Source organism: Hyperoodon ampullatus, assembly GCF_949752795.1.
Source record: "Hyperoodon ampullatus genome assembly, chromosome: 14".
Classification (NCBI taxonomy): Eukaryota; Metazoa; Chordata; class Mammalia; order Artiodactyla; family Ziphiidae; genus Hyperoodon; species Hyperoodon ampullatus.
In genome coordinates, this window is record NC_136927.1 from 76,146,297 (window position 1) to 76,174,064 (window position 27,768).

At 52.9% G+C, this 27,768-nt stretch overlaps 1 protein-coding gene across 1 annotated transcript in view; it reads right to left on the bottom strand.

Moving 5' to 3' along the window:
• Positions 1-866: 866 nt before the first annotated feature.
• Positions 867-27,768, bottom strand: part of PREX1 (phosphatidylinositol-3,4,5-trisphosphate dependent Rac exchange factor 1) — a gene marked incomplete at both ends in the record, with an annotated part of 192,336 nt that continues 165,434 nt past the window's right edge. Inside the window, 19 exons of the mRNA XM_079720103.1 lie at positions 867-909; positions 2,993-3,060; positions 3,319-3,421; positions 3,860-4,032; positions 5,585-5,651; positions 7,110-7,224; positions 7,318-7,461; positions 9,198-9,297; positions 11,140-11,357; positions 12,564-12,605; positions 14,450-14,578; positions 16,445-16,535; positions 16,696-16,778; positions 18,072-18,160; positions 19,514-19,720; positions 22,537-22,813; positions 23,258-23,468; positions 24,154-24,315; positions 24,610-24,797. Coding sequence (XP_079576229.1) covers positions 867-909; positions 2,993-3,060; positions 3,319-3,421; positions 3,860-4,032; positions 5,585-5,651; positions 7,110-7,224; positions 7,318-7,461; positions 9,198-9,297; positions 11,140-11,357; positions 12,564-12,605; positions 14,450-14,578; positions 16,445-16,535; positions 16,696-16,778; positions 18,072-18,160; positions 19,514-19,720; positions 22,537-22,813; positions 23,258-23,468; positions 24,154-24,315; positions 24,610-24,797 — 2,510 coding nt within the window. The remainder of the gene's footprint in view (positions 910-2,992; positions 3,061-3,318; positions 3,422-3,859; positions 4,033-5,584; positions 5,652-7,109; positions 7,225-7,317; positions 7,462-9,197; positions 9,298-11,139; positions 11,358-12,563; positions 12,606-14,449; positions 14,579-16,444; positions 16,536-16,695; positions 16,779-18,071; positions 18,161-19,513; positions 19,721-22,536; positions 22,814-23,257; positions 23,469-24,153; positions 24,316-24,609; positions 24,798-27,768) is intronic.

Sequence of the window (27,768 nt, forward strand, 5' to 3'; positions counted from 1 at the left end):
AATTTTCAATAATTTAGGGTTTTTTTTTTCTTTTTTTAGTAGAACTGGGAAAAGTTGTCAATACTACCTTATGCTGGTCCCCTGTTAGACAATATAGCTTTCTTTGAAATTTAAAATGTCAAATATATAATTACACAACCTGGGGGGAAAAAATCTCAGCGATACCAATGACAACATAAAAACCCCAAAATAAACCACAGGGAGTTCACGCCATATAAATAAAGTCAGAGCAAATCTCGTGCCCAGGGCTGATGGCTCCAGTTCCAATGGCGCTGATGGCGGAAGCTGGTGTGGCTTTCGACCGTTTTCTTGGTAACAGGCGTTGTGCCCTGTCCCTCTGTCTTTACTGGCAGAGGCCCAGCTTTTCCGAGTCCATCGGGCAGATTAGTACAGGGTTAGGGGGGAATCTGGAAGCTAAGGTGAGAAAGAGGAGCAGACACATGTGGTCGCCTGGAATGTGGACATAGAAGGAAACCAGAGGTTTCCAAAGTGCAGGTTGAGCCATCCCGAGGGAGCTGGGGCCGCGGGCCTCCAGCTGCAGTGCCCGTGACTTCTCCCCTGTGTTCTAGGGACCTGCAGGCCGGAGCCCAGGCCCTGGCTGCACCCATCCGTTCTGTGGGTCCCCAGCACACCTCGGGCTTCTGGCAGAAGTGTGAAGAACATGCCAGCCCAGGGCCGATCCACCAGCTCATCCAAGAGTGGGGGCACTGCTTATCCTCCCAGGAGGTGATGGAGGAGGCCGGACAGATCTTCAAGCAGGCAGGAGAGGAGGTCTCGGGCCAGCTCTGGAGGAGGCCACACGGCCCCCTGTGTCCTCCCAAATCCCAGCTCCAGAGGACGCAGCCAAGCACCAGGCACCTCAGTGTCTAGAGGTCTCCGTCCACCGGCGGCTGGCAGAGGCGGTAGAGCCTGGTGGATGGAGGTGAAGAGGATGAGGACCAGCCGGGCAGGCCAAGGCCTATTATTATTATTGCAACATATGATCTATGTGAACGTGTAATCCATGCCCAGAAAACAAAACTCAACAGGTGTAAAAAAATGCAGAGTGAAAAATTATTGATGCCACCCACTTTCCCCTAGTGGTACAGTCCCCGCCCCACAGGAGTCTTGCTCCCTCCAAACTGCCAAGGGGTTTACAAAAACAGACACATATACGTGCGCATGTTTGTGTTAAGATACTTGTGTGGGTGTGTGTGCATTTTTCCACGCTAATGGTGGCAAAGTAGACCCAGCACTCTGCCACTGGAGTCTTTTACTTAATATATCTTGGGGGCCTCTCCCTGCAGCACGTGGGGAGCTACCTTGGTTTTCTTTCTGCATTGGGAGGATTCTGAGCTCTACCCTCAAGTAAGAAGGAGCCACTAATGGGTTTCAAGCAGGGGAGACGGTAGATCTGCTGTGGGGAGAATGATGGCAGGGGGACCGGACAGGAGGCTGCTGTGGTGACACGGACAGGACAGGGAAGCAAGGTGGCACAGTGGTCAGGAGCGTGGGCTCTGGACCTAGAATGCCTGGGTTCAGAAGCGCAACTCTGTGATTCTGTGTGCTAGCTGTGTGACCATGGACATGATACTTAACCTCTCTGGGCCTCAGTGTCCCCACCTGCCAATGGGGGATAGTAATAGTACCTTGCTCACAGAGTTGTTGTTTGGAGCAAATAAGTTAATACAGGTAAAGATACTAGAATGGTGCCTGAAGTGGGGGAAGCGACATATAAAAGTATTTACGAGTAATGAGGGGAGGGACCTCCCTGGCGGTCGAGTGGTTAAGCATCCATGCTTCCACTGCAAGGGGCACGGGTTTGGTCAGGGAACTAAGATCTCGCATGCCAAATGGTGAGGCCAAAAAATAAAAATTAAAAATAAAAAAATAGGGGCTTCCCTGGTGGCGCAGTGGTTGAGAACCCACCTGCCGATGCACGGGACGCAGGTTTGTGCCCTGGTCCGGGAGGATCCCGCATGCCACGGAGCGGCTGGGCCTGTGAGCCGTGGCTGCTAGGCCTGCGCGTCCGGAGCCTGTGCTCCGCGGCGGGAGAGGCCACAGCAATGAGAGGCCCGCGTACCGCAAAAAAAAAAAAAAATAAAAAATAAATAAATAAATAAATAAAATAAAATAAAATAAAAAAGTAAAAGTAATGAGGGGAATTCCCTCGCAGTCCAGTGGTTAGGACTCCACACTTCCACTGCTGAGGGCCCGGGTTCAATCCCTGGCCGGGGAACTAAGATCCCACAAGCCATGCCACGTGGCCTAAAAATAATAATAATAATAATAATAATAACGAGGGCTAAGAGAGTGCATGCAAAAACTAGTGAAACATACATAAGATCTGTATGAGTTCTTGTATTGCTCCAACACCGTTTCCTGGTCTTGACTATGTCCTGTGGTTACGTGAGACATGATTCTTGGCGGGGGGAGCTGAGTGAAGGACCACGTGGAAACTCCCTGTACAATTTTTGCAACTTCCTGTGAGTCAAACTATTTCCAAATAGTCAGATAGTCAAACTATTTCAAAATTAAAAAGTTATTTAAAAACTGTGGGCCTATGTCAACAGCAAAGCAGGGCCGTGTGGATGGAGAGGGAGGACGCACAAAAATGATTTATTCCTGGGAAAGGGGGCTGCACACAGTACCACGAGAAGGTCTGACATCAACGTGGAGACGATGGGCCCTGAGGACAGGATGAAGCAGGCGGGCTGAGGGCTCTGAGGGCAGCAGGGCGGCACAGAAGGGCGGTGGGTGAGCCGGTGGGGGGCACACAAATTACTGCCCCATGGCTCACGGTGGGGGCCCTGCCTCACTTTCCCAGCCGAAGTGGGAGCTCTGGGAGGTAACAGACTGAGTCGTGTTTGTCGTTTCCCAAATGGGGTCCCGTAAATGAGAGGGGAAGCCCCATCTGAACACCAGCGGGTCTGTCTGGGGTGAAGCCCAGCCCGAGTCCTGGTCTTCACGGAAGGGAGGAGAGGAAAGGAGACGGGGAGGGACAGCCACTCACCGCGGTGCACCCTGGGGCATCTGGTCCTTGACTCGGAGGTTTTTGGCCAGAATCTCCACCCTGGGGCCCTGGGAAGAAAGAACGGTGAGGCCCCGGGCTGCCTCTGCACGGAGTCCAGGGCGCTTGAGGAAGCACGTGGGTGTGGGTGGGCGTAATGGGAGCCGAAATCCTCAGCCCTCTAGATGGGGAGACGGGCATCAGCCCAGTCCCCAGACGGCCCCTCATCCCACCCGGGCTGTGAGTCCACCTCTCCCTGTGCCCACCGGGCCCGGATCTGGGTGCCCTGCACGCAGCCTGGTGGGGCCCCGGGGGATGGGGCCCCTCACCTGCTTCCGCATGATGTCCGTGGCCTGCATGATGCACTTGGGCAGCAGCCCGTGGCTCCGTGCCAGGATGGCCGCCTGCTCCAGGGAGAGGCTCAGGGTGCTCCTGCAGCGGGGCGGCAACAGGGGCGGCAGGTGAGACGGGGGCGACTGCCTGCCCCCGCACGGCCCCCAAGGCCCCAGTCAGAGCAGCAGGGACAGAGGACAGAAGTGGGAAAGTGTCCAGATCTGCCCCAACCAAGAGGCACGATCATTCCTGCTTATGTTGAATGGATGCTCCAGCAGAACCAGGCTGCAGAGACGCTCAGTCACACCAACCAGGGTGAGAGAACCGGGAAGCTCAGCAGCCCTCAGAGGACCACCTCCTCCCGAGATCCCATTTCACAGCAGACAAACTGAGGCTCGGTGGGGGGGGCGGGGGCAGCCACGGCCTCGTCTGGGCTCGACAGGCAGCGGCAGAATCGGGATTCAAACCTGGCCTTCGTCCTCCCGTCCCGGGCCCCCAAATGGCCCAGAGGCCCGCCCCCGCTCAGGGCCCGCGCACCTCTGCATGCCCGTGCCGCACATGGTGACCTGGCAGGCCCCCAGGCGGTAGCAGAGCTCGGAGGAGATGGGGATGAGGCCGGCGCCCAAGCTCCCAGCGGCACCAGGCTTGGGGTAGACGAAGGACTTCATGAGGCGGCAGAGCTCGTCCAGGGCATTGATGGGGCGGATCAGCTGCGAGGCACACACACCCGGACGGTCGGAGGAGGCCCCCACCTGTCCTTCCTCCCGTCATCAGCTCCAATCCAGCTCCGTTACAGCAGCTGTCCTCTCGGCTCACCTCATATGCTCACGATGTATTTCAGGCCTATCCCTCCCATCTAATTCTCTTCACCTGCCCAGGTGTGCCCACGACCAAGCCTCAGCGAATACCCACTCCTGTCCTCTCCAAATAGCGGCACCTCCCCAGGATCAGCCTTCCCTTCTGCTCTGCGCCACCTCCCCTTTTCCTGCGTCACCTGTGCAGGCACAGAACACTGGCCAGTGCTTCCTGTGTCGGCTCAAGACTCTGCCAGCCAGACTATTATACAAACTCCCGAAGGGCTGTGCCCCGCCCTTCTCTCGGAGCCCAGCCTCACGGTCCGAGGCCAGGAGCCCCAAAACCACTGTCAAAATCAAGGCCTGGGGGCTTCCCTGGTGGCGCAGTGGTTGAGAGTTCGCCTGCCAATGCAGGGGACATGGGTTCGTGCCCCGGTCTGGGAGGATCCCACATGCCGCGGAGCGGCTGGGCCCGTGAGCCATGGCAGCTGAGCCTGCGCGTCCGGAGCCTGTGCTCCGCAATGGGAGAGGCCACAGCAGTGAGAGGCCCGCGTACCGCAAAAAAAAAAAAAAAAAATCAAGGCCTGATAGGGACTTCCCTGGTGGTCCAGTGGTAAAGAATCTGCCTTCCAATGCAGGGGACGCAGGTTCGATCCCTGGTCGGGGAACTAAGATCCCACACGCCGCAGGGCAACTCAGCCCACACGCCACAACTACTGAGCTCACACGCCTCAACTGGAGCCCACGTGCCGCAAACTACAGAGTCCACGCATTCTGGAACCCACGCCACAACGAGAGAAGAGAAAACCCGCACGCCACAACTAGAGAGAAGCCCGCGCGCCGCAACAAGCGCTGCAACGAAGATCCCGTGTGCCGCAGCGAAGACCCAATGCAGCCAAATAAATAAGTAAATAAATTTTTTAAAATAAGAGATCGAGGCCTGATAGAGCCTGGGCAGAGGGGGAAAGGCCTGCAGCATGCGGCGGGGGGGGGCGGGGCACAGCCCCCACAAGGCTGAGTGCAACAGGCAGGAATGTGGCCCAGACAGCCAGGTATTTCCACTGCTCAAGATAAACTAGAAGCCTCCGTTTTGTGGGAAACCTTTTGACTTTTAAATGCTGGCAACAAACTGGAAACACACAAAAAGGGCACTGCATGGCCGCATCTGGTGTGAGGCTCCAGCCTCAGAGAGATGCTGCGATGAACAAGACAGATGCAAGAGGCACAGGTGAGTGGGTGCCAGTGAGAATACATCACCTAAGGAATTCTGAAGCGGGTGGGGAAGATGTTAGGATTTCTCGAATGGGGAAGGAGTTATCCCAGAAGACTTCCTGGAGGAGGGACGGCAGAGGCCTCTGGGGCGTCTCGGCCAGGATTCTGGCCGGGGTGTGACCCTGGGCCCTGTCTGACCGCGCGAACCCCCAGCCCTGCCCAAGCTCCACGGCAGGTGAGGGGAGGGAGGGCACACCTGGTCTATCTTCACCGCTGTGGTGCTGGCGTCCGTGGGCAGGTTAGACCGTTCCAGGTAAAATGCCCTGAGAGAGAAAGACGGGGGTGAGGGTAGGGCCGCCATGCCCGCCGTCCTCCCAGCCCCTGCCCCACTGCAGCCGCAGCCTCTTTGCCCTCCAACAACCGGAGGAAACAAATCATTAAGAGCGGCTGGCACAGCTTTCCACACCCACAGTCACCTGTTCCTCCAACAGCCCTGGGGGAAGCAGGAAGGGGCCTCCCAGGCACTCCTCAAATGCCACCTCCCCCTGACTGGCCGTCAGAATCAGCACCGACACCCCACTCTCTCTCCCATCCTGCTGTGTCTCTCCTCTGAGCACCCTCATCACTTGACACGTCACACTGCTCTGTTTACTGGGTTATTGCTTATCTCCCCTTCTAGAAGAGCGCTCGGCCAACTTTTTCTGTAAAGGGCCGAAGAGTAAATATTTTAGGCTGTGTAGACCAGTCGTCTCTATCAAGATGCTACTCAGCTCTGCTGTTGCAGCACCAAAGCAGCCAGAGACGATACACACACGGAGGAACGTGGCTGTGTGCTAATAAAACTTTATGGACAAAACAGGGGGTGGGCCAGACCACAACAGCTCTAGAATCTACCCTCCATGAAGAACAGGCTTTGTTTGGTCACTGCTGACTCCTAAGCGAGTACCCAGAACAGAACCTGGCCTATGGAAGGCCCTGAGTGACAGGTGCTGAATGAAAGAAGAGATGAAGGAATGATTACAGTGGCAATTTTTTAAATATTCAGCGAATGGCACAGAACAGATTGATGGCATCGAATGATCCAAAGAGATGCCAGTTAGAATAATACAGGTAGATGTCTTCCCTGAACAGACGTATGAAAGCATCATTCTCCCATTTCCAAATAGTAAAGCCCTTGCCACACCCTGAAGCCCCGGTCTCCTAATTCTCAGCCCACCTTCTTCACGGAGGGAGAAGGTAAGACAGAAGTAGGAACGGGCTGGGATGGGGGCAGCAGTAGTGGGAGCTGCCTCCTTGGGCCCCAGGCTTCCTCCTGGCGGATGTGACCCCTACTCTTCTCTTCTCTCTGGGGGTCTCCCCTGAGCAGGGCCGAGGCTCTGGGGTCATGTCCCTCACTCACAGGCTCAAGGATCCCAGGGCCCCTGTCCCAGCTCCCACCCCCATGCAGAATGAAACAGGCATCTCCTCCCAGATGGAGGGACCTGCTTTGAAGCCAAGCAGACCCAGTCTAGCTGTGTGACTTGGCCAAGCTGGGTGTGCTCTCTGGGCATCAGTTTCCTCATCTTCAAAGTGGGTTAGAATGGCTGGGTTAGAATGTGCCAGTGACTGCTGTGAGAATCTGATGAGCTCGTGTAGGCAGAGGGCCTGGCGCACAGTAGATGCTCAAGAAACGGCATTGCCCGCCCCCGCACTGGGGGCCTGTCTGGTGCCTTACACGCTACTGCTCACTCCCCGTGGCGGTGCTCAGCATCCTGCCCCCATCACGTAGCCCGTGCAGATACCTGAGTTTGCGGTAATACTGCTGAGCCTTCTCCAGGGACTGGGCATTGATCTCCTGCTGCAAACCTTCCACCGTCGGGCTGCCTGGAGGAGGCGGCGCCTCCATGTTCTCCAGGGCTGTGCAGGAAGAAGAGCGAGGGCGGGTGCTCGGCTCCGGTGTGCACGGCCATTCCCCCAGTGGGCCCCACTCAGCCCGTCCCCGCGGCTCACCTTTCGTGAAGAGCACGGTGTGCAGCCTTAGACTGGCCCCGCTCTCCAGGCGGGAGGGCAGCTTGGAGAAGTGATAGCTATCCAGGTAGAAGATGACCTTCAGTGCCTGCCGGCTGCCCTCGATGTGGTAGAAGACGTTGGTGTCTGGTGGGGGACGCGGCGGGGCAGAGGGTTCACCATCAAGGCCGGAGGGGCCCTGCCCCACCTCCGCGAGGGCAGCTACAGACCTCCTTCAGATCGCCACCGTGATGTCCCAGGACCCCGCTGTCTGCCCACCCCAGAGCCGCGGCTTCAGACCTCCCTGCCCTCCCACAGCCTCGGGGTACCTCAGATAGCCCCGTCCCCCTACCACTCAGAGGAGCAGCCTCTGACCTCCCTTTTCACCTCCCTTGACAGGTCCCAGTTTCTACTGCTTAATTCTTACACCGGACATGGATTCTGCCCAGCTGCGGAGGTGTCCGTGTTTATCTTCAGAGCCTCACCAGTGCTCCTTTTACCCCTCACCTGGTAGCCCAGGGCCTCTACCTGGCAAAAGCTACCCTCAAAAAGTTAGGGCACTAACACCCCCTCCTGCACCCATAGCAGACATCACTAATTGATGGATAATTCTCCCTGAACCCAAGCTGGCCTACAGACAGGCAGCCACTGCCAACCAATTCCAATGGGTACCCGAAATGAAACCCATTGTGCTTCTAGACTCTAGTTTACACATGCTCAACAGGGTGATATCACCTCCGAGGAGGTAAAAATTGGTTTTGGGGGCAAAGGCAAAAAAAAAACCTTACTCTTTTCATATGTAAAGCACAAATATACATATAGTACATAAACAGATATATAGTATATTCATGATATAAAAATTTCATGGGGGTGTGGCAATTAGGAAAAAATTGTCTAAACAAGCTCCTTAGGGAGGTGATAATAAAAAACAACAAAAAAAGCAGGGGTTCCCAACTAGCATGCTTCAAAATCACCGGGAGGGCTTGCTGACACACATTTCTGGGCTCTGCTTCCAGTTTTGGATTCAGCAGGTCTGGGATGGGCCCTGAGAATTAGGCTAATAAGCTTCCAGGTGCCGCTGGTCCAGGGATCACACTCAGAGAACCATGGCTCTAGAACCGAGCACAGTGATTCTCAGTCCTGGCTATACAACAAAGTCACCTGGAAAGCTTATCTTGAATCCCAGTGCCCAGGATCCACCCCACAGACTGAATCCAAATCATCAGGGCTGGGACTGGGACTGAGGCATCAGTATCTGAAAAGCTCCCTGGGCGATCCCAGTGCAGCCAGGGCTGAGACCCACTGGACCACAATGTGAGCTCCAGGAGGGCAGAAACCATGGCCGTATATCTCTCCACTGTGGCCCAGAACCTAAAACTGAGCCTGACACGTATCATGTGCTCGAAATTATGGGTATGTGGATAGATGGATGAGTGTGTGGGTGGATGGGTGATGGATGGATGGATAAATGGATGGGTGGATGGACGAGTAGATGAATGAGTGGATGAGTGGGTGGGCGAGTGGAAAGATGGGTGGGAGGGAGGGAGAAAGAAAGGAAAGAAGAAAATTATGCTGTAAGTTCTTAGAAAATCTTAACACGTCTTCATCCCACAGAAGGTTATCTCTAGGAGTTTTAATAAGAACTGGGTACTGGCTGTTTTTCCCTCTTAAGCGCTGTTGGAGACGGCTGGGTTTATAAAAAAAGAGACCCTCTCCTTCCCTGTATGTTGGGAGCATGAGGTTTGAAAGCACTGGGTCCTGGGTCAACTTTAGGCAGCTGGCCTGGTGGCAGGGGGAGGGACAGGGTGACCCCAGAGCAGTCCCTTCCACCTCAGAACTCCGACTCTCACAGTGGGGGGGGGGGGGTGGGAGGAATCACTCACTGGCCACGTAGTTCTCGTCCAGCTGCTTGAAGGAGAAGGTGACATGGTCCAGCTCCGACAGGGTCACCCAGATGTCCTCCAACATGGTCCGTTCCTCTTTCTGAAATAGCAAGACAGAGTGGAGGAGTCACAGGTGCCACCCCTGCCCCAGGTTTCACTTCAAGATGCTGTGATTCAACTCTAGTTGACACACCAGGCTGTGGCGCTACCAGGCATGAGGTCTTGCGCAGGTCTCTCTGGGGCTGGACGTGAGATCGTGTTTGCTCCAGGCCTGTCCTGCACCTCCCAGGTCAGAGCCCATCTCTGCTCTAACATGCTGGGTGGCCCTCTTACCCGGGTCAACCCACCAATCCCACTGAGCCATTCCAACGCAGCACCCAGCTCAGAGCCTGCATATCCTGGCAACTGCTGAATTAACACACTGGGTCCCGGTGTCCTCATCAGAGAAGAAGAAAGTGAGGGCTGGGTGCTCCGTTCCAGAAACCAATGAGAGGGTGTCTCCCACCAGGGAGCACCTGTCTGCAACATCGGCCAGCAGAGGGCGCACCACGGCCGCTCTTTCCCAAACGGCCGCAGCTGTGGCTTCCTGTCCGGCCTGGGAAAATGTCTAGGAGGCTCAGGGCTGCAAGGTGTGGGGAGCTCAGGCCTGGGCACACGGGTGGAGGGGCAAACAGCCCAGAGCAAGTGCTGCTGCCGGCTGGATTTCTGGGGGGCATCGGCTCTGGGTACCAGTACCCCGAAATGCTGAGTCACTGGCTCTGCCTCCTCCGGGAGCTGGTAGACGGACCCACCCTGATTCTGAGCCCCGCGAGTGGATGGACAGGGCACTCAGAGATAAAAGAGAAGTGGAGAAGGCAGGGCAGTCCGGGGGAACCAGGCCGAGAGTCAGACTCCCAGGTTCACACAGGTTCCCTGGGCCTCAGTGTTCTCATCCTTAAAAGGCAGGTGGTAAAGGACCTGCCTGGGGGCTACTGCAAGGACTAAACAAGGTGCTATTTGCATCAACAAAGCCTGCTCACTGGTCTCCCAGTTTCTGCCCTTGCCCCTCTCCACTCTTCCCCACCCCGCAGCCTGGGTGATCCTTTAAGTATCAAAGTCAGATCCTGTCCCTCCTCTTCTCAAAACCCTCCCCTGACTGCCACCCACTCAGAGTAACAGCCAAAGTCCTACAACAGCCTGCAAGACCCCGAACAGTCAGACCCCAGTTAATTCTCAGGACTCACCTCCCCCACCTTCCCCTGGCTCACTCACTCTATTCCAGCCACACTGGGTACCTCGTTGTAGCTCAAACACTGAGTGCATCCTCCTGCCTCAGGACCTTTGCACCTGCTGTTCTCTCTGCCTGGAGGGCTCCTCCCCAGTGTCCTCATGGCTCACCCCCTCCCCTCCTTCGGTTCTTAGGTCAGATGTCACCTCTCACTGAGGCCCTCAGTGGCTGCCTTATCAAAACTTTCAACTGCCACCACCCCAGACCTTCCCCTTAGCCCTTAACACTATAAATGAGGGTTTCTCAACGGCAGCACTACTGACCCTTGGGGCCAGATAATTCTCTGCTGGGGGCTGGGGACCTGGGTGAGCATTCTGTGTGTTGTAGGAGGTTTAGCAGCCTCCCTGGCCTCTACACACCAGATGCCAGTAGTACTTCCTCTTCCCTCAGTTGTGACAACCAAAAATGTCTCCAGAGATTGCCAAGTGTACCCTGGGGGCAAACCTGCCCTGGTGAGAACCACTGGTCTGTACCATCCCTGGTCCTTAGTTGTTATGTCTATCTCCCCCAAATCAGGGTATAAGGTCCCTGAGTAAATGAACTCTCTGTTTTGTCCACTGCTGGGTCCCCAGTGCCTTTAACAGTGACACAAAGTAGGTGCTCGATAAACAGCCGCTGAATGAATGAACGGGGTGAGCGACAGCCTGAGCAAGACCTCCCCCGCCCCCCACTCACCGTGGCCGGCGAGAGCAGGGACTGGCAGTGCAGGAGGACGCCAGTGGCCGCCACCTGCTCCAGCCACTTGCGGCTGGCGTCCCGGCTGCTCTCCTCGTACTCGCCGTTGTTGTTGTAGCGGTAGCTCAGGGCCGCCAGCAGCTGCTCAGAGAAGGTGCACACGGCAGCCACCAGTGCCTGGCAGAAGATGCTGTCCCTCCGCAGCTGCAGCTCTGTGTCTGTGGGCAGAGGGGGTGGGGCCGTGCTGGGCGGGGGGCTCCTGTGCCATCAGCAGGCCTGTACCCCACAACCCGGGGCCCGGGACCAGCCTCCTCTCCCCGACGCGACCACTCATCCGGGGCCAACTTGGCAGACAGAATTCATTCATCCCAGGCACCAAAGGCAACTCCACAAAACTCAACTCTCCAAAAGCCAAGCCAATCCGTGGAAAAACTCAGCCCTCTCAATGACCCAACTCCCTGTGTAAAACAACAAAACAACTTGTGATTTTCCATAGGCTTTCCCCAAACCCTTACCCTCAGCTGTTCATTTATTAGGAAATTTCTCGGCATTGATTGAGAGTGATGATGCCAGCTCCATGTTTTAAGAAATGCTGTTTACCATTTTCTCTATTTTTGAGAAGTATGCCTTCCTCTTATCATTCCCCCACCACCACTTCCTTGCCCCCTGCTTGTGATGTGATTTTCAGAACTGGCCAATTTGGGGCAATCAGTCATTCAGGGTCCTAATATCCTGAAAGGGATTTTTTTTTTCTTTTGGCTGTGCCACGCAGCTTTCGGGATCTTAGTTCCCTGACCAGGGATTGAACCCGGGCCCCAGCAGTGAAAGCACCGAGTCCTAACCACAGGACCACCAGGGAATTCCCTGGAAGGGATTATTTTTGATGACTGGCTCTAGCCAATGGGTTTTCAGTGACCAATTCTGACCCAGATCCTATTCTAGCTGCCCCTTGGCTGAGAATTTCTGGAAGGAAGGGAGGGACAGAGGACACCTCCAAGATTCCCCTAGGCCCCCGTCAGCCCCTCCTCCTCCCCACTGTCTTCAGGGTAGGAAGCCCCAGGCTGGGGCTGAGGGCTCTACCGGCAAAGAGCCTCCCTAATTGTCGGTGCTCTATCCCGTGTCCTCGTCAAGATCAGCCCAGGTCTGGGAAGTGGCAAGAGACAGTGCTCCTGGCTCCAGGGCCCTGAGACTTGTCCCCTGGACACAAGAGGAAGAAGTGAGGTCTGAGTAGTTCTTGGAGGGGCTAGAGGCCATGGTGTTACCTCCCCCTGTGCAGACCTGATGACCAGGGGAAAGTCAACCTTGGCCGGCAGAAGAGGCCTTCCCCGGGCTGTGGTCATGGGCACTGGCTGCCAGGGGGGGCCTCTCCCGGATGCACCTGGGTGTGTGCACATCACAGACAGCTGCCCCGTCAAAGCCCTCACCTGTGCATTTCAGCAAGGCCAGGAGCAGCTGGTTCTTCCCATCTGGAAGGAGAAGGAGATGGGCTGAGAGGGGTTAGCAGAAGAAGCAAGCCGAGCCAGGCCTCCCCACAGCCCACGTGCCTGACCCCTTCTTGCAGTGAAGCTCTGGGTACACAGAGCCGTGCTCAACAAGCTTTGACTGAATGTTGAGCAGATTCCAGAAACCCTTGGACATGCAGGGGATGAAACCCCAACTGTCAGCTGCACCCCAACTGTCTATACAGAGACTCCAACCAGCCCCTCCAACTAATGGGCCAGAGCCCCCAGCCCACACCTTGTACCTGTGCGTGGCACACCCTGACACACGCGTGTATGTCCACGTGGGAGCACACTCAGACCACGTACACTCACATGTGTACTCAGGTACTTATTCACATCGTCCTACACAGCCAAGCCCTGCCCACGTGTAGACAAAGCCCAGACCTTCCAGACACAGGCCCGACACCCTGGTCTCTTTCTGTCAAATAAAGGCTCTTGGGCCCAGAAGGGGCTTAAAAGAAAAATCTGAAAGGCCCCTGGATTTGCCCTCTTGTGATACATTCTGTCCTGGGGAGGCACTAAGATGCAGGGCAGGGTGTGGTAATAGCACCAGCAAATGCTTACTGAGGACTTACTGTGTGCCAGGCACTGTACTAGGTGCCTTGTTCGTACTGACTCATTTATCCCTCACAACAACACTATGAACCCATTTTATACATGAAGAGACTGAAGCACAGAGAAGTCAAGGAACTTGCTAAGGTTGCACAGCCAGTAAGTGGGAGAGCTGGGGTCTGAGCACTGGCCATCTGGCTCCAGAGTCCACGCTCTTCACCAGTGACAGTTTTGGAAGACAGGACAGCTCAGGGCCAACACAGACTTCCAACTCAGAGGGTGCTGCTCCTGGGGTCATGACCCTGGGGCCAAGCACCTCCGGCTGTCCTGGTCCGATGTCTCCCTGGCCTGGGATCCTTGTAACCCAGGAGTCCCAGGCTCAAATGCTGCCAAGGGCCAGGCAGGTAACATAAGGTGCATGAAGCAGACCCCAGGCCACAGGGCATGGTGGGATCCATGTGCACTGGAAGGCACCCCTCCCCCACCTAACAAGGGTGGCCACCACTCATCTCCAGCCAAGTGTGAAAGCGGAATTGCAGGCCTGTTATTGCCAGATCTTCTGATTGTTCAAGAATAGCCAGGGGCTTCCCTGGTGGCGCAGCGGTTGAGAGTCCGCCTGCCGATGCAGGGGATGCAGGTTCGTGCCCCAGTCTGGGAGGATCCCACGTGCTGTGGAGCGGCTGGGCCCGTGAGCTATGGCCGCTGAGCATCCAGAGCCTGTGCTCCGCAATGGGAGAGGCCACAACAGTGAGAGGCCCGCGTACCGCAAAAAAAAAAAAAAAAAAAAAAAGAACAGCCAGAAATCTAGATTTGTGCGTGGGGTCTCAGATTATAAATGCTGGCAGCAGATTCACATTTTTTAATGCTGTAGCATCAAAAATTACCTGGGGGCCCAAGTCTGATCAGGACCCACCCACTCCCCAACTTGTAACCTGGTTAATAAACAAAAGGAACTGAACTACATTCACAATTTTGGAAGATGAGAAGCAACAAGTTCAGCCTTCTTAGCCTCCTGACTCTGCAAGGAAGCCCCAGGCACCCCAAATCAGCGGTTCCTTGATCAAGTGTGTACTGTCCCAGGGCCTTGCCTAGGGCAGGACACAGCTGAGAAAGGGACACTCGCTCTTCCTGTCCTCTCCCTGGGCCTGGAGAGACACGGGGCACGGAGATGGACCCATTCCTGATCCCTCCACATTCCACATCAAGAACCAAAGGCCACAAAACCTCCACATTACAGCCTTCCCTGCCCAACTGACCTTCCACGTATCTCTGAATGTTGTCCACCAGGGTCTTGATGGAATTGGGGAGGTTCCAGGGGTCCTCCTGGATGCTGATCTGGATCAAGCTGCGGCCACGAATCGTACACTCCTCTTTCTGTTTGAACTCTGGGGCAGAAAGTGACATGAGGGCAGGAAAGGGACAATTAGATAGCTTTGGAAAATGGTGGCACAAAGGCCTCTGTACCATCACTAGATTCCAAAGCTCAGAATCTTAGGTCAAGGATGCTGGCAGGACTCTAGGGTACTATCTGGTCCATGGAAGGCAAATACATGGTAAGTGTGCTACGAATTCATAGTATCACACTCATGGCAGACATTGCTGATCAATCTCAGCACTCCTTCCCGCTCGTCTGAGGCTGTGACTCCTCACAGGTGCAACAAATCCAATGCAGACATCACAAATCAATCAGGGCATTCTTGTCTCCTAAGCCTGGATGTAGTCACGGAAGGATTCTCGGGTACTACCTCCTCACAGCCACAACCAACCGAGCTGGCACATGAGTTGTAACCTAGCATAACCTTTTCCCTACACAGAGGAGGAAGTCCAGGCACAGAGTGGAAAAGTGACTTGCCTCAAGTCACACAGCAGGGTAGTGACAGAAAGGGACTTGAACCTGGCCCCAGACAAGCAAACACAGGTCCCCGCTCCTTTGGCCTCTTCCCTGCTACAAAGTCCCAGGTTTCTGAGATATTTGTGGTTTTGTTTCCTCTGAGTTTGACATTTCTTCTTTCTAAGGTCCATCCCAGGGAGAGATGATCCTGAGACAGCAGGAGGGAGAGCTGAGCTAGGGCACCCCAACTCCACACCACTTCCGACCCTCACTTAGGAGCAACTGCCTGTTTCCTTTCCTATCTCCTGAACTCTACTGGAAGCTCCTTGAGGTCAGAGGCAGTGTCACTTTCATCTAATGGGCCCCAGGGCCCAGCACAAGGCCTGACACAAGCTGGTTCTTGGAAATTATTTACTGGATGTATGAATGCATGGATGCATGGAGTAGACAGATGGGTGGATGAGTGGGGTAGATGGATGGGTGGATGCATGGATGGATAGATGAATGGATGGATGGATGGGTGGACAGATGGGTGGATAGATAAATAGGTGGGTGGATGGGTAAATGGGAGGAGAAGTAAATAGAGGGACATAAAAGTCAATCTTTTTCTCTCAATCATTTCAAGAAGAAGGTCTCAATTTGGTGCTGGTAAGTCCTTAACACTTCTTTAACTCACTAATCCCCCTCAGGAATAAAGAACAAAGAGCTCTGGGCAGGCAACAGTGCCTAACTACAGTACAATGACATTTTTTGTTGCTGTTTCCATTGGATTTATCATTATTTTATGACATTTTATATACTGGCTTTCCATTTACGGGGAGTTAAATAAGTTCCTTTCAAAATTGAATTTTTTAAAGGGAGACAGTTGGATCTATCAATAATACGGGCAGCAAATGAATTTGGTTTAAAAAATGTAAAGATGTTGGCAGATTCTATGAATATGTCTAAAATGATGAAGGGGCTGGGGGTGTCTGAGGTTTGGCAAATTGTGCTCCAGTCCTTCCCCTCATGTTATAAACAGGCAGACGGAGGCCCAGAAAGGCTCAGGGACCAGCCCAGCGGTCCACACACTTTCTGTAAAGAGTCAGATAGGAACTGATTTAGGCTTTGCAGGGCATACAGTCTCTGTCACATATTCTATCTTTCTTTTGTTCCATTTTGACAATCCATTATAAATGAAAAATCATTCTCAGCTCACAGTCTGCACAAAAACAGGCCGTGGGTTGGATTTGGCCCACGGGCTGAACCTGCTGACTGCCCCTGGACTGACCCACAGCCATTCAACAGGTGAGGGGCAAAGCTGAGAACGTGGCCCAGGTGGCCTGCCGCCTGTCCAGCACACGTCACCCATTGCAGCCTGTCTCCCTGACGGATGCTGGATGTCATCCCTCGCCCTGCCTGGGGACTCTTCTCTGCTCACCTTGTAAGCTGTGGTCCATGGGGAAATGCCTGGTCTCTTCAAAAGCTCTGCTCATGACTGGCCCCTTGAGGAGTGCATGGATGGAGTCCACCTGGGTGGCAGGAAGCTCTGGGTTAGTTTGGCCCACAGGGCCCTCCAAGTTGCAGGGACCCATTACTCATAGCCCCTGACCCGGCTCCTGGCTTATGGGTTCTTACCAGGGGTGATGGGAAGAATTCAAGGTCAGGCCGGGGTTGGGACAAAGGCCCTACCTGGTTAAAGAGGTGCTCCAGGCAGCCATGAAGCTTGTCCTGCTTGTCTGACGGGATCCTCATGTCACAGGGCAGCTCGTCCCCTTGCAGAAGGAAGAAACCACAGTCATCAACTATTCCTGCCCCATCTCACACCTTCCCAGCCTCTTTCTCAAGAAAGCAGTGTAGCTACAGAGCTCCAAAACCCACAGTGGACTTGGAGTCTGACAGACCCAGGTCCTGGCTGTGTGACACTGCACAAATCACTTGACCTCTCTGCACCTCTGTTTCTTCATCTGCAAAATGGGCGACAGGAACTAAAACATTACACAATTGTAAGTCAGTGTTATTAGTTCTCACTCTGCAGTCGAGGAGACAGAAAGCCAGAGATAAGGAACTGGATCCCAGTCTCCTGATTCGTCCGCCAGCCATTTCATTTAAATCAGCTGCCACATGTAAGTGCCTTCCTAAAACCTCCCCAGGGATAGTTTTTGCAGCTGAATATCTTAAGTGATGAAATATTTATCTAAAGTTCAGAAATATCTCTGACTTTACTTGAACTTCTTTTACTTCTGTTAAACTGAAGTATAATTAAAATTAAATTTTTATGCACAGATACTACCTCTGGAAGGACACATACGGCAGTAGTGACAGCGGGAGCTTGGGAACCGGGAGGCCGGGTAACAAGGGTGGGAGGGAGGTCTGTCACCACCCACCCTCTCATGCCTTTTGAATTATGAACCATGTGGCTGTCTGTCCTATTCACAAAATAAAATTTTTAAAGGCTGGAATCAATAAAACTAAAATCAAAACAAATTTCAGTCTTTCAGTAAAAGTTCCAAGTACCATAGAATCTAGTTTATAAAATCTTATTTATGTCTGTCTGTCCCTCCAGCCGTCCACCCACATTTCTCCACATCTGTGCAGAAATACACATTCACCAGCAATCCCCAAATATAATCAATAGTCATTTCCGGGGGAGAGGCTGAGATTCTGACTTATTTTCATGTACTTCTTTGGAACTTTCCTGTGTCATTTGAATTTTTGGTTTGAGCACGCGTCATTCACGGAAACCATCAGGTCGCCCTATTTTAGTAATGTTGGAGCCCTCACCACAACATGTAACTGCATCGTGTATGTTTTTATTTGTCCCGTGTCCGTGGCATTCACGGAGAACGTGAGGGCCGGGATCTCTGTCTTTTCATTCACTGCTGTGGTCCCAGCACGTAACCGACGCACAATAAATGTTTGCTAAAGGACTGAAGGAAAACCACTACCACACCATGCAAAGTAATAGAAGACAATATAATATGGAGTAAAGCATAACAAAATAAAAATAAACAAAACAGAACCGCGCTGGGGGACCCCTCTCCTGGAGCACGAGCCTGTGCACTCACCAGACCCCATCTCGTCGCTGCCCAGGTAGGAGCTGTTACTTCTCACGCTGGTGTAGGACAGGACGGAGTCGCGATTACTGTTACACTCACTGCAAAGCAGCAGAGACGAAGGCATGAGTCACCCTCCCACTCACAGCCTCTGGTCCCAGCACCCAGAACCCACTTTCTGGAGGGTAGACAAAACCCTTGGGTGGACGACTGGCCCAGAGAAGGCACCATGGGCCAACCGCCAGAGCCATAGACGGGCAGGGTTGTCCTGGTGCATTTTCTAGGTCTGACGCTGGGGAAACATTTCCAGGCCTCAGTACAGAAGTGGTAGGTGGACAATGAATCATTTTCGTTTGGGTGTAACTCCTGTCACTGTCTTCGTGGGACAGCCTTGTCCCTGGACACACCTGCATTCGCCACACTTGGCCACATGGGTGCATGTTTTGTCTCCCCAGCCTGGCTAGACACCTCCTAAGAACAAGGACTGTGTTTGCTTGGCTTGTAACCCAGGAGCTCAGAAGGTAAGGGGAATGAAAAACCACAACCCTGAAATTCTTTCCTCCACCTTTCTGACAATTAAAGGAAAAATCGGAGGACCCAAAAATGTCAGAATGGAAACCCAGAGAGATGGAGAGATCTTGGTCTGTGGACAAGAGGCCCCAAGAACACACGGTACCCAGTCAGCCAGACCATCTCGTAATACAGACACCAAGAAACACCGACCAATCCGGTCCCTTGAAGACTGAAAGGATATAAAAGCTGGGAGGATGGGGCCCAAAGCCTTTCTTGCCAAATTCTATCAGTTCTGTATTTTGCCCACAAACAACTGAAGTGCCCCTCCAAGATTCTACTTTAACCACAATGGTCAGATGTTATATAACCTTTCACTGGAGGCTCTGGTGCTTGTGGTAAGGAATTCCATTCACTCACTCTATGGTTTATTACAGGAAATTGGGGTTTTAGTCTATTTAACCCACTAATTAAAACTTCACTGATCTTGTCAATAATTAACTTAACCAGGAGAAAACAATTCAGATCCTCTGAGTCAGCAGGGAAAAAAATGGTCTTACTCCCTGGATCAAGTTAAAATAGTGTTTGTTGCAGAAACCAGAGGTCTTAAGGTTGATTTTAAAACACACTGCAGATCTTGACTTTTCCTTGGACCACATTCCATCGACGTGTGCGGAGTGGAACCAAGGCAGAAAGGATGGGTGGTGTCCACCAGGGTACGGGCCCTGCAACATTAGCGCAGGGGCAGGGCAGCCGAAGGGGGCATCCGGGGCATGCTGTGGGGCTTGGCCTAACCCCCCAGAACCACATGGCTAGGCAACAGCGCCCCGTCCCACTGCTTCCTGGGAAATGTCCTCTGATTCTGACCTTCCCACGGCGGGGGCCTCAACTGTGCCACCGGCCATTCACACCAAACTCCACGAGACCCCCCAGCTTTCCCCCACCTGTAGGAGTCCCGGTAGCTCATGGTGTCATGACCCGAGTCTTCCTGATCCTCCTCAGACACCTTGAAGCACACTTTCTTGCTGCCCCCGTGGTCGGTCCTGTCCATCTCGCTCTCTTCGCTGACCAGCTGGGGGGATGAGGCCTCCTCGGCCGAGGGCGGATCGCAGGACCCACCCGAGGTGGGCTCCGTGATGGTGGACAGCAGCCTGCAGGAGCAAAGACTTTGAACTTAAAGGCAGAGGCCCGTGGCTCCACTTGCCTCCATGGAGGCCCCAGGCAAGGCTCTGACCTCAGGCCTCACCTTTGATCCTAAGCAGAGGGAGCCATCAAATGCTCTGTGTCCCTTCCCTGAAAATCCCACCAGCAGGACTTCCCTGGTAGTGCAGTGGTTAAGAATCCGCCTGCCAATGCAGGGGACGTGGGTTCGATCCCTGGTCCGGGAATATCCCACATGCCGCGGAGCAACTAAGCCCGTGCGCCACAACTACTGAGCCTGCGCTCTAGAGCCTGCGAGCCACAACCACTGAGCCCTTATGCCACGACTACTGAAGCCCACACGCCTAGAGCCCGTGCTCTGTAACAAGAGAAGCCACCACAATGAGAAGCCTGAGCACCACAACGAAGAGTAGCCCCCGCTCGCCGCAACTAGAGAAAGCCCGCGTGCAGCAACAAAGACCCAACGCAGCCAAAAATAATTAATTAATTACTTAATTAATTAATTAATAAGAAAATCCCACCAGCAACTCTGCAGATGTGAATACACTGTCCCTCCTGTAGGGGGCATGACATATGGATACTCTTTATTTCACAGCCAAGCTACACACAGGCTCCAGAGAAAAGAAGGCAACTGGGAAACGTGGTCTATAAGGGTCATATGGTTTCAGTTACAACTATACACTCAGTTCTGGTGCTGTACTGTGACAGCACCATAGACAACATGTAAAGAAATGGGCATGGCTGTGTTCCAATAAACCTTTATTTTTTTTAAAAAAAGCAGTGGGCTGGACTTGGCCCATAGGCCCTAGTGTGTCAATCCCTGGCATAGAGTATAATTGTTAAGACTATAGGTTTTTAAGACAGACAGACCCCAGGTTCAAATCCTGATGCTACCATTTCCTAGTTCAGAGACGTAAAGCTAATTATTAAACCTCTCTGAGACTAAATTTCCTCATCTGGAGTAATATCACTATCTATGTCCTAAGCTGCTGTAAAGATTAAGGGAGTTAAAATATGTAAAGTGCTTAGAAGAGTGTCTGGTGCCTTGTAAGTGATCAGTAAACCCTGGCTGATATAATCCTACTACATCTCAATGAGGTCAGTATTATGATTAGCCCCATTTTAACAGGTGAGACCATCAAAGCTCAGAGAGGTTAAGTGACTTGCCTAAGGTCACACAGCTAATAAGTGGCAGGGCCAGGATCAAACCCAGGCCTCCTGCCTCCAGACCCTACATTATTTTTCGTATTCTCATTGACAATTTCTATCATACACAAAAGGCGAGGGAGGAGTATGATGGACCCCAGGTAACCAGCTGCCAGCTTCAACAGTGGCAACTCAGGATCCACTTTTCTTTCCTCCATCTTTCCTGTTGCTTCTTCTTTTTCTGGAGTGTTTAAAACAAACCTAAGATATCATATAATTTCCCCTATAAACACTTCCATATGTGTCTCTAGCACATAAGGATTTATTTTTAAAGCAACGGTTCTCAACTGAGGGTGCTTTCTGTCCCCCACTCCCCCACCCCAGGAAACGGTTAGCAATTAGCAAGTTTCCTCAGGCGCAAACATTTCGCAACGTCCAGAGACATTTTTAGTTGTCACAGCTGAAGCAGGGCAGGGAGGGGTGGGCTAGCTACTGGCATCCAAGGAGTAGAGGCCAGGAATGCCACTGAGTGCCCCACAGCAAAGAATTATGGGGCCCAAAATGTCAACAGTACTGAGGCTGAGAAACACTGTTGTAAACGTAACCAGTCACTATTACCACACCTAACAAAATCAATCATTCCATAATACCATCTAGTTCCCAGTCCACGGGATCCCTGATGCTCCCCAAAGTGTCTTCTCACAGATGGCATGTTAGAAACAGAACCCGAACCAGGTCCAGACACTGTATTTGGTTGATGTGTCTCTCAAGTTTCTTCCCTAAGAATTCCTCCTCCCCCTTCCTGTACCTGCTTCCCCTCCAATCATTTATTTGTTAAAGAAACCGGGTCGGGCTTCCCTAGTGGCGCAGTGGTTGGGAGTCTGCCTGCCGATGCAGGGGACGCGGGTTCGTGCCCCGGTCTGGGAGGATCCCACATACCGCGGAGCGGCTGGGCCCGTGAGCCATGGCCGCTGAGCCTGCGCATCTGGGGCCTGTGCTCCACAACGGGAGAGGCCACAGCAGTGAGAGGCCCGCGTACCGCAAAAAAAAAAAAAAAAAAAAAGAAACTGGGTCATTTGTCATCTAGAATCACCCACCCTCTGAATTTAGCCAACTGCGTCCCTGAGGTGGCATTTCATCCTCCTTATAACCCAGTCCTCTAGCTGAGTAGTGAGACCTAGAACTCTGATCAGAGAACGGCGTGACTTGTGTTGGCAAGCACACTTTGTAGGTGGTGCGGTGTGTGTGTCCTGCTGCTTCGCACCAAGAGGGACACCACGTCTAGCCGTCTCTCGTTCTGCAACATTAAAATGATAAAGTTCCCCCCAAACCTCTCAACAAATAGTTTTAGCCTCTACTGATGATGCTGCCTACATCCATGCTTTCATTAGATCAGTGGTTCTCAATCAGGGGTGATGTTGCCCCCCAGAGGGCATTTGACAATGTCTGAAGACATCTGTGATTGTCACAACTGGGGAAGGGGGAAGGGGGTGCTACTGGCATCTAGTGGGTAGAAGCCAGGGATGCCACCTAATAGCCTATAATGTACAGGACGGCACCCAACTCCGAAGAATGATCCTACCCAAAATGTTGATGCCGCTGATGTTGAGAAATCCTGACCCTGACACTTGGGCCATTCCCTCCTGGGCCCAGGGCTCACCTGTTGATCTGGGTAACATATTGCTTCATCTCCTTCAGGGCCACATCCAGTCTGGTAAAGAGCTGCAGGTAGGCATCCTGGATCTCACGGTCCTCCTGCTTGAGTAGGAAGCTCAAACCCCGGTCCTCCTGGCCAAGGGTTCCATTGGCTGACCCAAAGCTGCTGTCGTTGGGACCCTGGCTTTGGGGGTCCCCATCCGCAGCAGGTAGGCACTTCCAGGATGGGGCAGCCATGGTGGTGATGCAGTGTTGGGTATAGGACATGGGGTTCAGGTGACCTACAGTGGAGGGAGGGAGAGTTCACTTGGAAACAGCCCCCAGACACCCACAAGCCCCTTAGACAGAGGTCTACAAACTCATTTTAAGGATCCCAATGAATGAGAAATATTTCTCTTTTAAATATTCTTTTAATACATTGAATTACTTCAATAAGAAAGTTCCAGTTTGGTGCTAATATGCTTTTAACTACTGTGATCTTTTTCCTGCCTGGAATGTAGACATGATGGCTGGTCCTCCAGCAGCCACTCTATACACCATGAGGCATCCTTCAGGATAAAAGCAACATCTAGAGATGGTGGCACAGAAAGATAGAAGGAGCCTGGATCCCTGATGACCGTGGAGCTATCATTCCAGCTCTGGACTGCTGGCCTTCAGACATGCTTCTGTTTAAGTATCTGTAGTGTGAGATCTGGACACAGTTTTTGACAGACACACACAGTTACCTTGCTCTGGGTCAAGGCCGATGAGGGAGGGTTTGCGACCAAAGCGGATGCTGAAGGACCGGCCAACCGAGGGAGTAGTCTTGGGGTAGGACACTTCCATGAGGTTGACGTGGCAATTGGTGGGGCAAAAGTCCAGGCCACACAGTGGATGGGGTTCCAGGGGTGCTTGTTTGAAGGGCGGGCTGACCCTGCTCTTTAGCTGAGCTGCAAACTGAGAAAGGTAGGGGACATGGAGTCGTGATCCAGGGGTCTGGAAATTCTGGCCCACCACCAGCACCCACTTTATCCTGGCCTAGGTCAGACAATCCAAAATTGGACAAAATGTCAATAGTTCCAAATGGAAAAGTAAATTCCCCTGCAGTGCCTTTTACTGGACCCAGATTTCAGGGAAGGCCTGGAGAAACGTGAGGCCTCCAAGTACCTACCCACGTTCACTTCTCCATTTTAGCTGCACCTGAGCTGTCCTTGAGGAACATCTCGCCCTGACCCACAGTCCGTGACGTTCAGGTAAGGCTACCTCCCCATCCTTGAAGAGACTGGTACAGGCCTAGGCAAGGGACCCAAGCCAAGTCAACAAAAGCTCTCTTCGAGTTCCTTTTCTACTGGGGTTGCTAAGGCTAGAGCCATTGGGGGCCATTTTGTCACCACATGAAAAGGAACTGCCTGAGAGCAAAGCCAATACAGAAAAATAAAGTCAAGAAAAAGAGAGAGGCCCTGTTCTTATAATAGTGTGATATTTGTTTGAGTGCCTGGATACAACCATGCCTGAAGCTCACCTCTGGATGCTTCAGTAATATAAACCAATAAATTCTCCTGTTTGTTTAAGCTAAGTTGGGTTGGGTTTTGACATTTACAACCAAAATACCCCGAGTTGAGACCCTGTAGGGTGCAGGCACCTCCTGGTATAAGGCGATCCTCTGGCCGATGCTCTCCAGCTTGGTGTCACAGATGTTGTGGAACTCATAGTGGGACATGGTCCTTATGTTGTTGCTCAGGGCCATAAGCCGCCCACAGTTCTGCACAAAGACACTGTCATCGGTGGCAAAGGCCTCAAGGATCTGCAGAAATATTAACAGCTACTGAGCACTCGCTGTGCACCTGGGAGGGTCTTAATGGGTTTATCTGGGGTGACTACTATATGCCTCATAATATGTGTGTGAGGTCAGCTCTATTACTGGCCCATTTAGCAGATGAGTAAACTGAGGCTAAGAGATAACAAGTCAGTCTCCTAAGCCCCACAGCTACCGAGTGGAGGGGGAGGAACTAGGTAGGATGCAGGGCTCCAGGCTAACTCTGAGGACATGGGAATCAGGCTGCCCCACCTCCCAGGGCAGGGCAGCACCCAGCAAGACCTTGGCAGTGAGGCCGAAGCAGCCACGGGGCTCCACGATCTTCTCCAGCACGTGGCACTTGATGCCTGCTGTGCTCACATACTCGTACACCACGCCATGCTCCAGGTGCACGTTGTCCACCGTCAGGCTGACCACAGGGCTGTCCTCGTGCAGGCTCAGCTGGGGACCCAGGGACAGCAGGGGGAAGGCTGGAAGCCAGAGGGACAGGCAACCCTGAGGAGGGGGCACCACCCCACACCAAGCCAGCCTCCTGACCCAGCACCGCAGATGGCTTGTGTTGGACGGATGGGGGGACTAAAGTGCTGCAGCTCTGTTCATTTTTGCCAGCCTGCTATCGTTCACCTCTTGTTCTAGAAGATTGTCCTTCTAGGAATCTACCCTTGAGCCCCTTTCTCAGTCTATGTGGCTCAGAAAAGGGACCCCCACCAACTACACCCTCCCCCAGAGGCAAAGGCCTGGCCAATCAGCATGTTTGATTTCCTCTATTCATAGTGATTGGTTCAGGAGTGAGCATGTGACCCAAGCTGAGTCAATGAGAGTAAAGTCTGGCACTTTTGTTGGATCTACAAAGAGAAAGAGACATTCTCTTTTTCAACTGGATTCCAAGTTACTAGAGCCACCAGGTGGGAAAAACAGCATGTAAGAGGGAAACCAACACAGAGGGACCAGAGCTGAGAACTGGAGAAAAAGAAAGAGCCTCCTCACTATATAAAGTGCTGGATTGAGCCAGACCTGAAGCTTGCTGACCCTACTCAGACTTTTTAGTTTGCTGAGCCAATGTTTTCATGTAGCTCAGTTTCAGTCCTGATTAATATGGGCCCAGAGAGGCTGTGACTCCTCAGAGCCACACAGCTAGGTAGCGATGTATCTAAGGAGAAAGTAGACACTATTGGAGTGAACTGCTTTCCTCCCCACCTGCTCAAAAGAGGACCTCTCAACACACACCCCATCACTCTTTCTCCCCTCCCCCTCATACTGTGTCACCACTTGTCAGTTTTTTTGTTCTTTTGTTCACTGTCTGGCTCCCCTCACATCAGTGTCCTGAGGGCAGGGACCCTGTCTGCCTTGCTCACTCGTGTCTCCCCAGCTCCTAGAACAGAACCTGGCATATAGTAGGTGCTTCTACTTGTTGAACAGAAGAGTAGAAACTGCCAACTCCTCTCAGTGTGGTTTACAGTCATCATCAGGGGTCGCCCACATGTTGGGGAAGGAGGCCCACAGCCCTTTCCTCTCAGAGGGGCACAAACTAGCTCACACCTGCCAGCTGGCCTCTCCCCCCTCCCCATCAGCCTGTCCCCTTTAGGACCCCTCTGCCAGGCTGTGGGTGTTTCAGCAGTGCGGGACAGCTCCCCAGCCAACCCCATAAACCCTGGTTCTTTTTTGACCCCGAAGTCACCAGCCAGGAGCCCAGAGCTGTTGGACACAGAGGCACCCAAAGCCCCTGGTCTACCCATGGCGTCTGCCCCCACCGCCAGCCCAGCAGAAGTACAGGGCAGAGTCCAGAGAAGCAACCGGAGAGGAGGGGTTATTATTCAAACTACAAGTATTCACTCAGCATCTACTATGCGCCAGACACAGTTCAAGGCTCGGAGCATACAGCAAGGAATAAAACAAACAAAATCCCTGCCCTCGGGGAGCTTACGCTAGTGGGGAAAACAGAGAAAAGCAATAAATAACTGTATGATATATGTCAACTAATACACATGGTGAAGAAAAATAAAACAGAATAAGGAGACACTGAGGGACAGAAAGGGCTTATTTAATTACAGCACTCAAGGTGGCCTCTCTGAGGAGGTGACATTTGAGCAGAGAGCTGAGTGAGGTGAGGAGCATGAGGTAAGAAGTACTCAGGGGGAGAGCATTCCAGGCGGAGGGAACTGCAAGTGCAAAGGCCCTGGGGCAGGAGTCCATTTGGTATTTAAGAACAAGAGGCTGGAGAGGATGAAGCAGCGAGGGCAAGTGGGAAAGTGATGAGAGGTGAGGCTGGGGAGCAAGGCTGGGCCTGGAAGACCATGATAAGGACTTGGTCTTTGCCCTGCATATGCATAGGGTGGAAGCCACTGGAAGGTTCTGTTCTACTTTTTGAGACTAGCCTACAGGAGGAGAGGTAAGGCAGGGCAGGGAGAAGAGTGAGCAGGCTACTACAATAGTCCTGGTGAGAAATGATGGTGGCTCGGACCAGGCAATGATGGAGGTGGTGATTCTGGTTGCAAGGGGAAGGTACAGGCAATGAGCCTGGATGCTGGAAGCAAGGTGGCAGGATACAGGAGAAAGAACAGTCAGGGAGAACTCTGAGCTTGGGGCCTGCAAATCTGGAAGAATGGAGAGGGGACCCTGAGGGGAGGAACAGGCTTCAGAGGAAGGTCAGGAGTTCAATTTTGGCCATGATGCCTGTTAGACATCCGGGGATGTCAGGTAGAATGACAGGTCTGGGGGTCCAGGGTTAAGGCTGGGCAGACAGAAAAACATGGGAGCTGATAGTGGACAGAATAACAGCCCCTGGGGCTTCCCTGGTGGCGCAGTTGTTAAGAATCTGCCTGCCAATGCAGGGGACATGGGTTCGAGCCCTGGTCCAGGAAGATCCCACATGCTGTGGAGCAACTAAGTCCGTGCGCCACAACTACTGATCCTGCACTCTAGAGTCCACGAGCCACAACTACTGAAGCCCGCGTGCCTAGAGTCCGTGCTCCGCAACAAGAGAAGCCACCACAATGAGAAGCCTGTGCACCGCAACAAAGAGTAGCCCCCGCTCGCCGCAACTAGAGAAAGCCTGCGGGCAGCAACGAAGGCCCAATGCAGCCAAAAATAAAATAAATAAATTTATAAAACAAAACACTGCAACAAAATATTAAAAGAAAAAGAATAACAACCCCTAAAAAAATACCCACATCCCATCCCTGGGCCCTGTGCTACGCTATGTTACCCGGCAAGGAGGAATTGGGGTTGCAGCTAGAAATAGGGCTGCTAATCAGGTGACTTTACAGTAAGATTATTCCAGATGATCCAGGTGAACCCAGTGTAATCACAAGGGTTCTTAAATGGGGAAGATGGAATCAGCAGAGTTAGAATTAGGGAGATGGCAGTGTGAGAAGGACGCAGGCCAACACTGCTGGCTCTGAAGATGGAGGAAGGGGGCCATGAGCCAAGCTTCTAGAACCT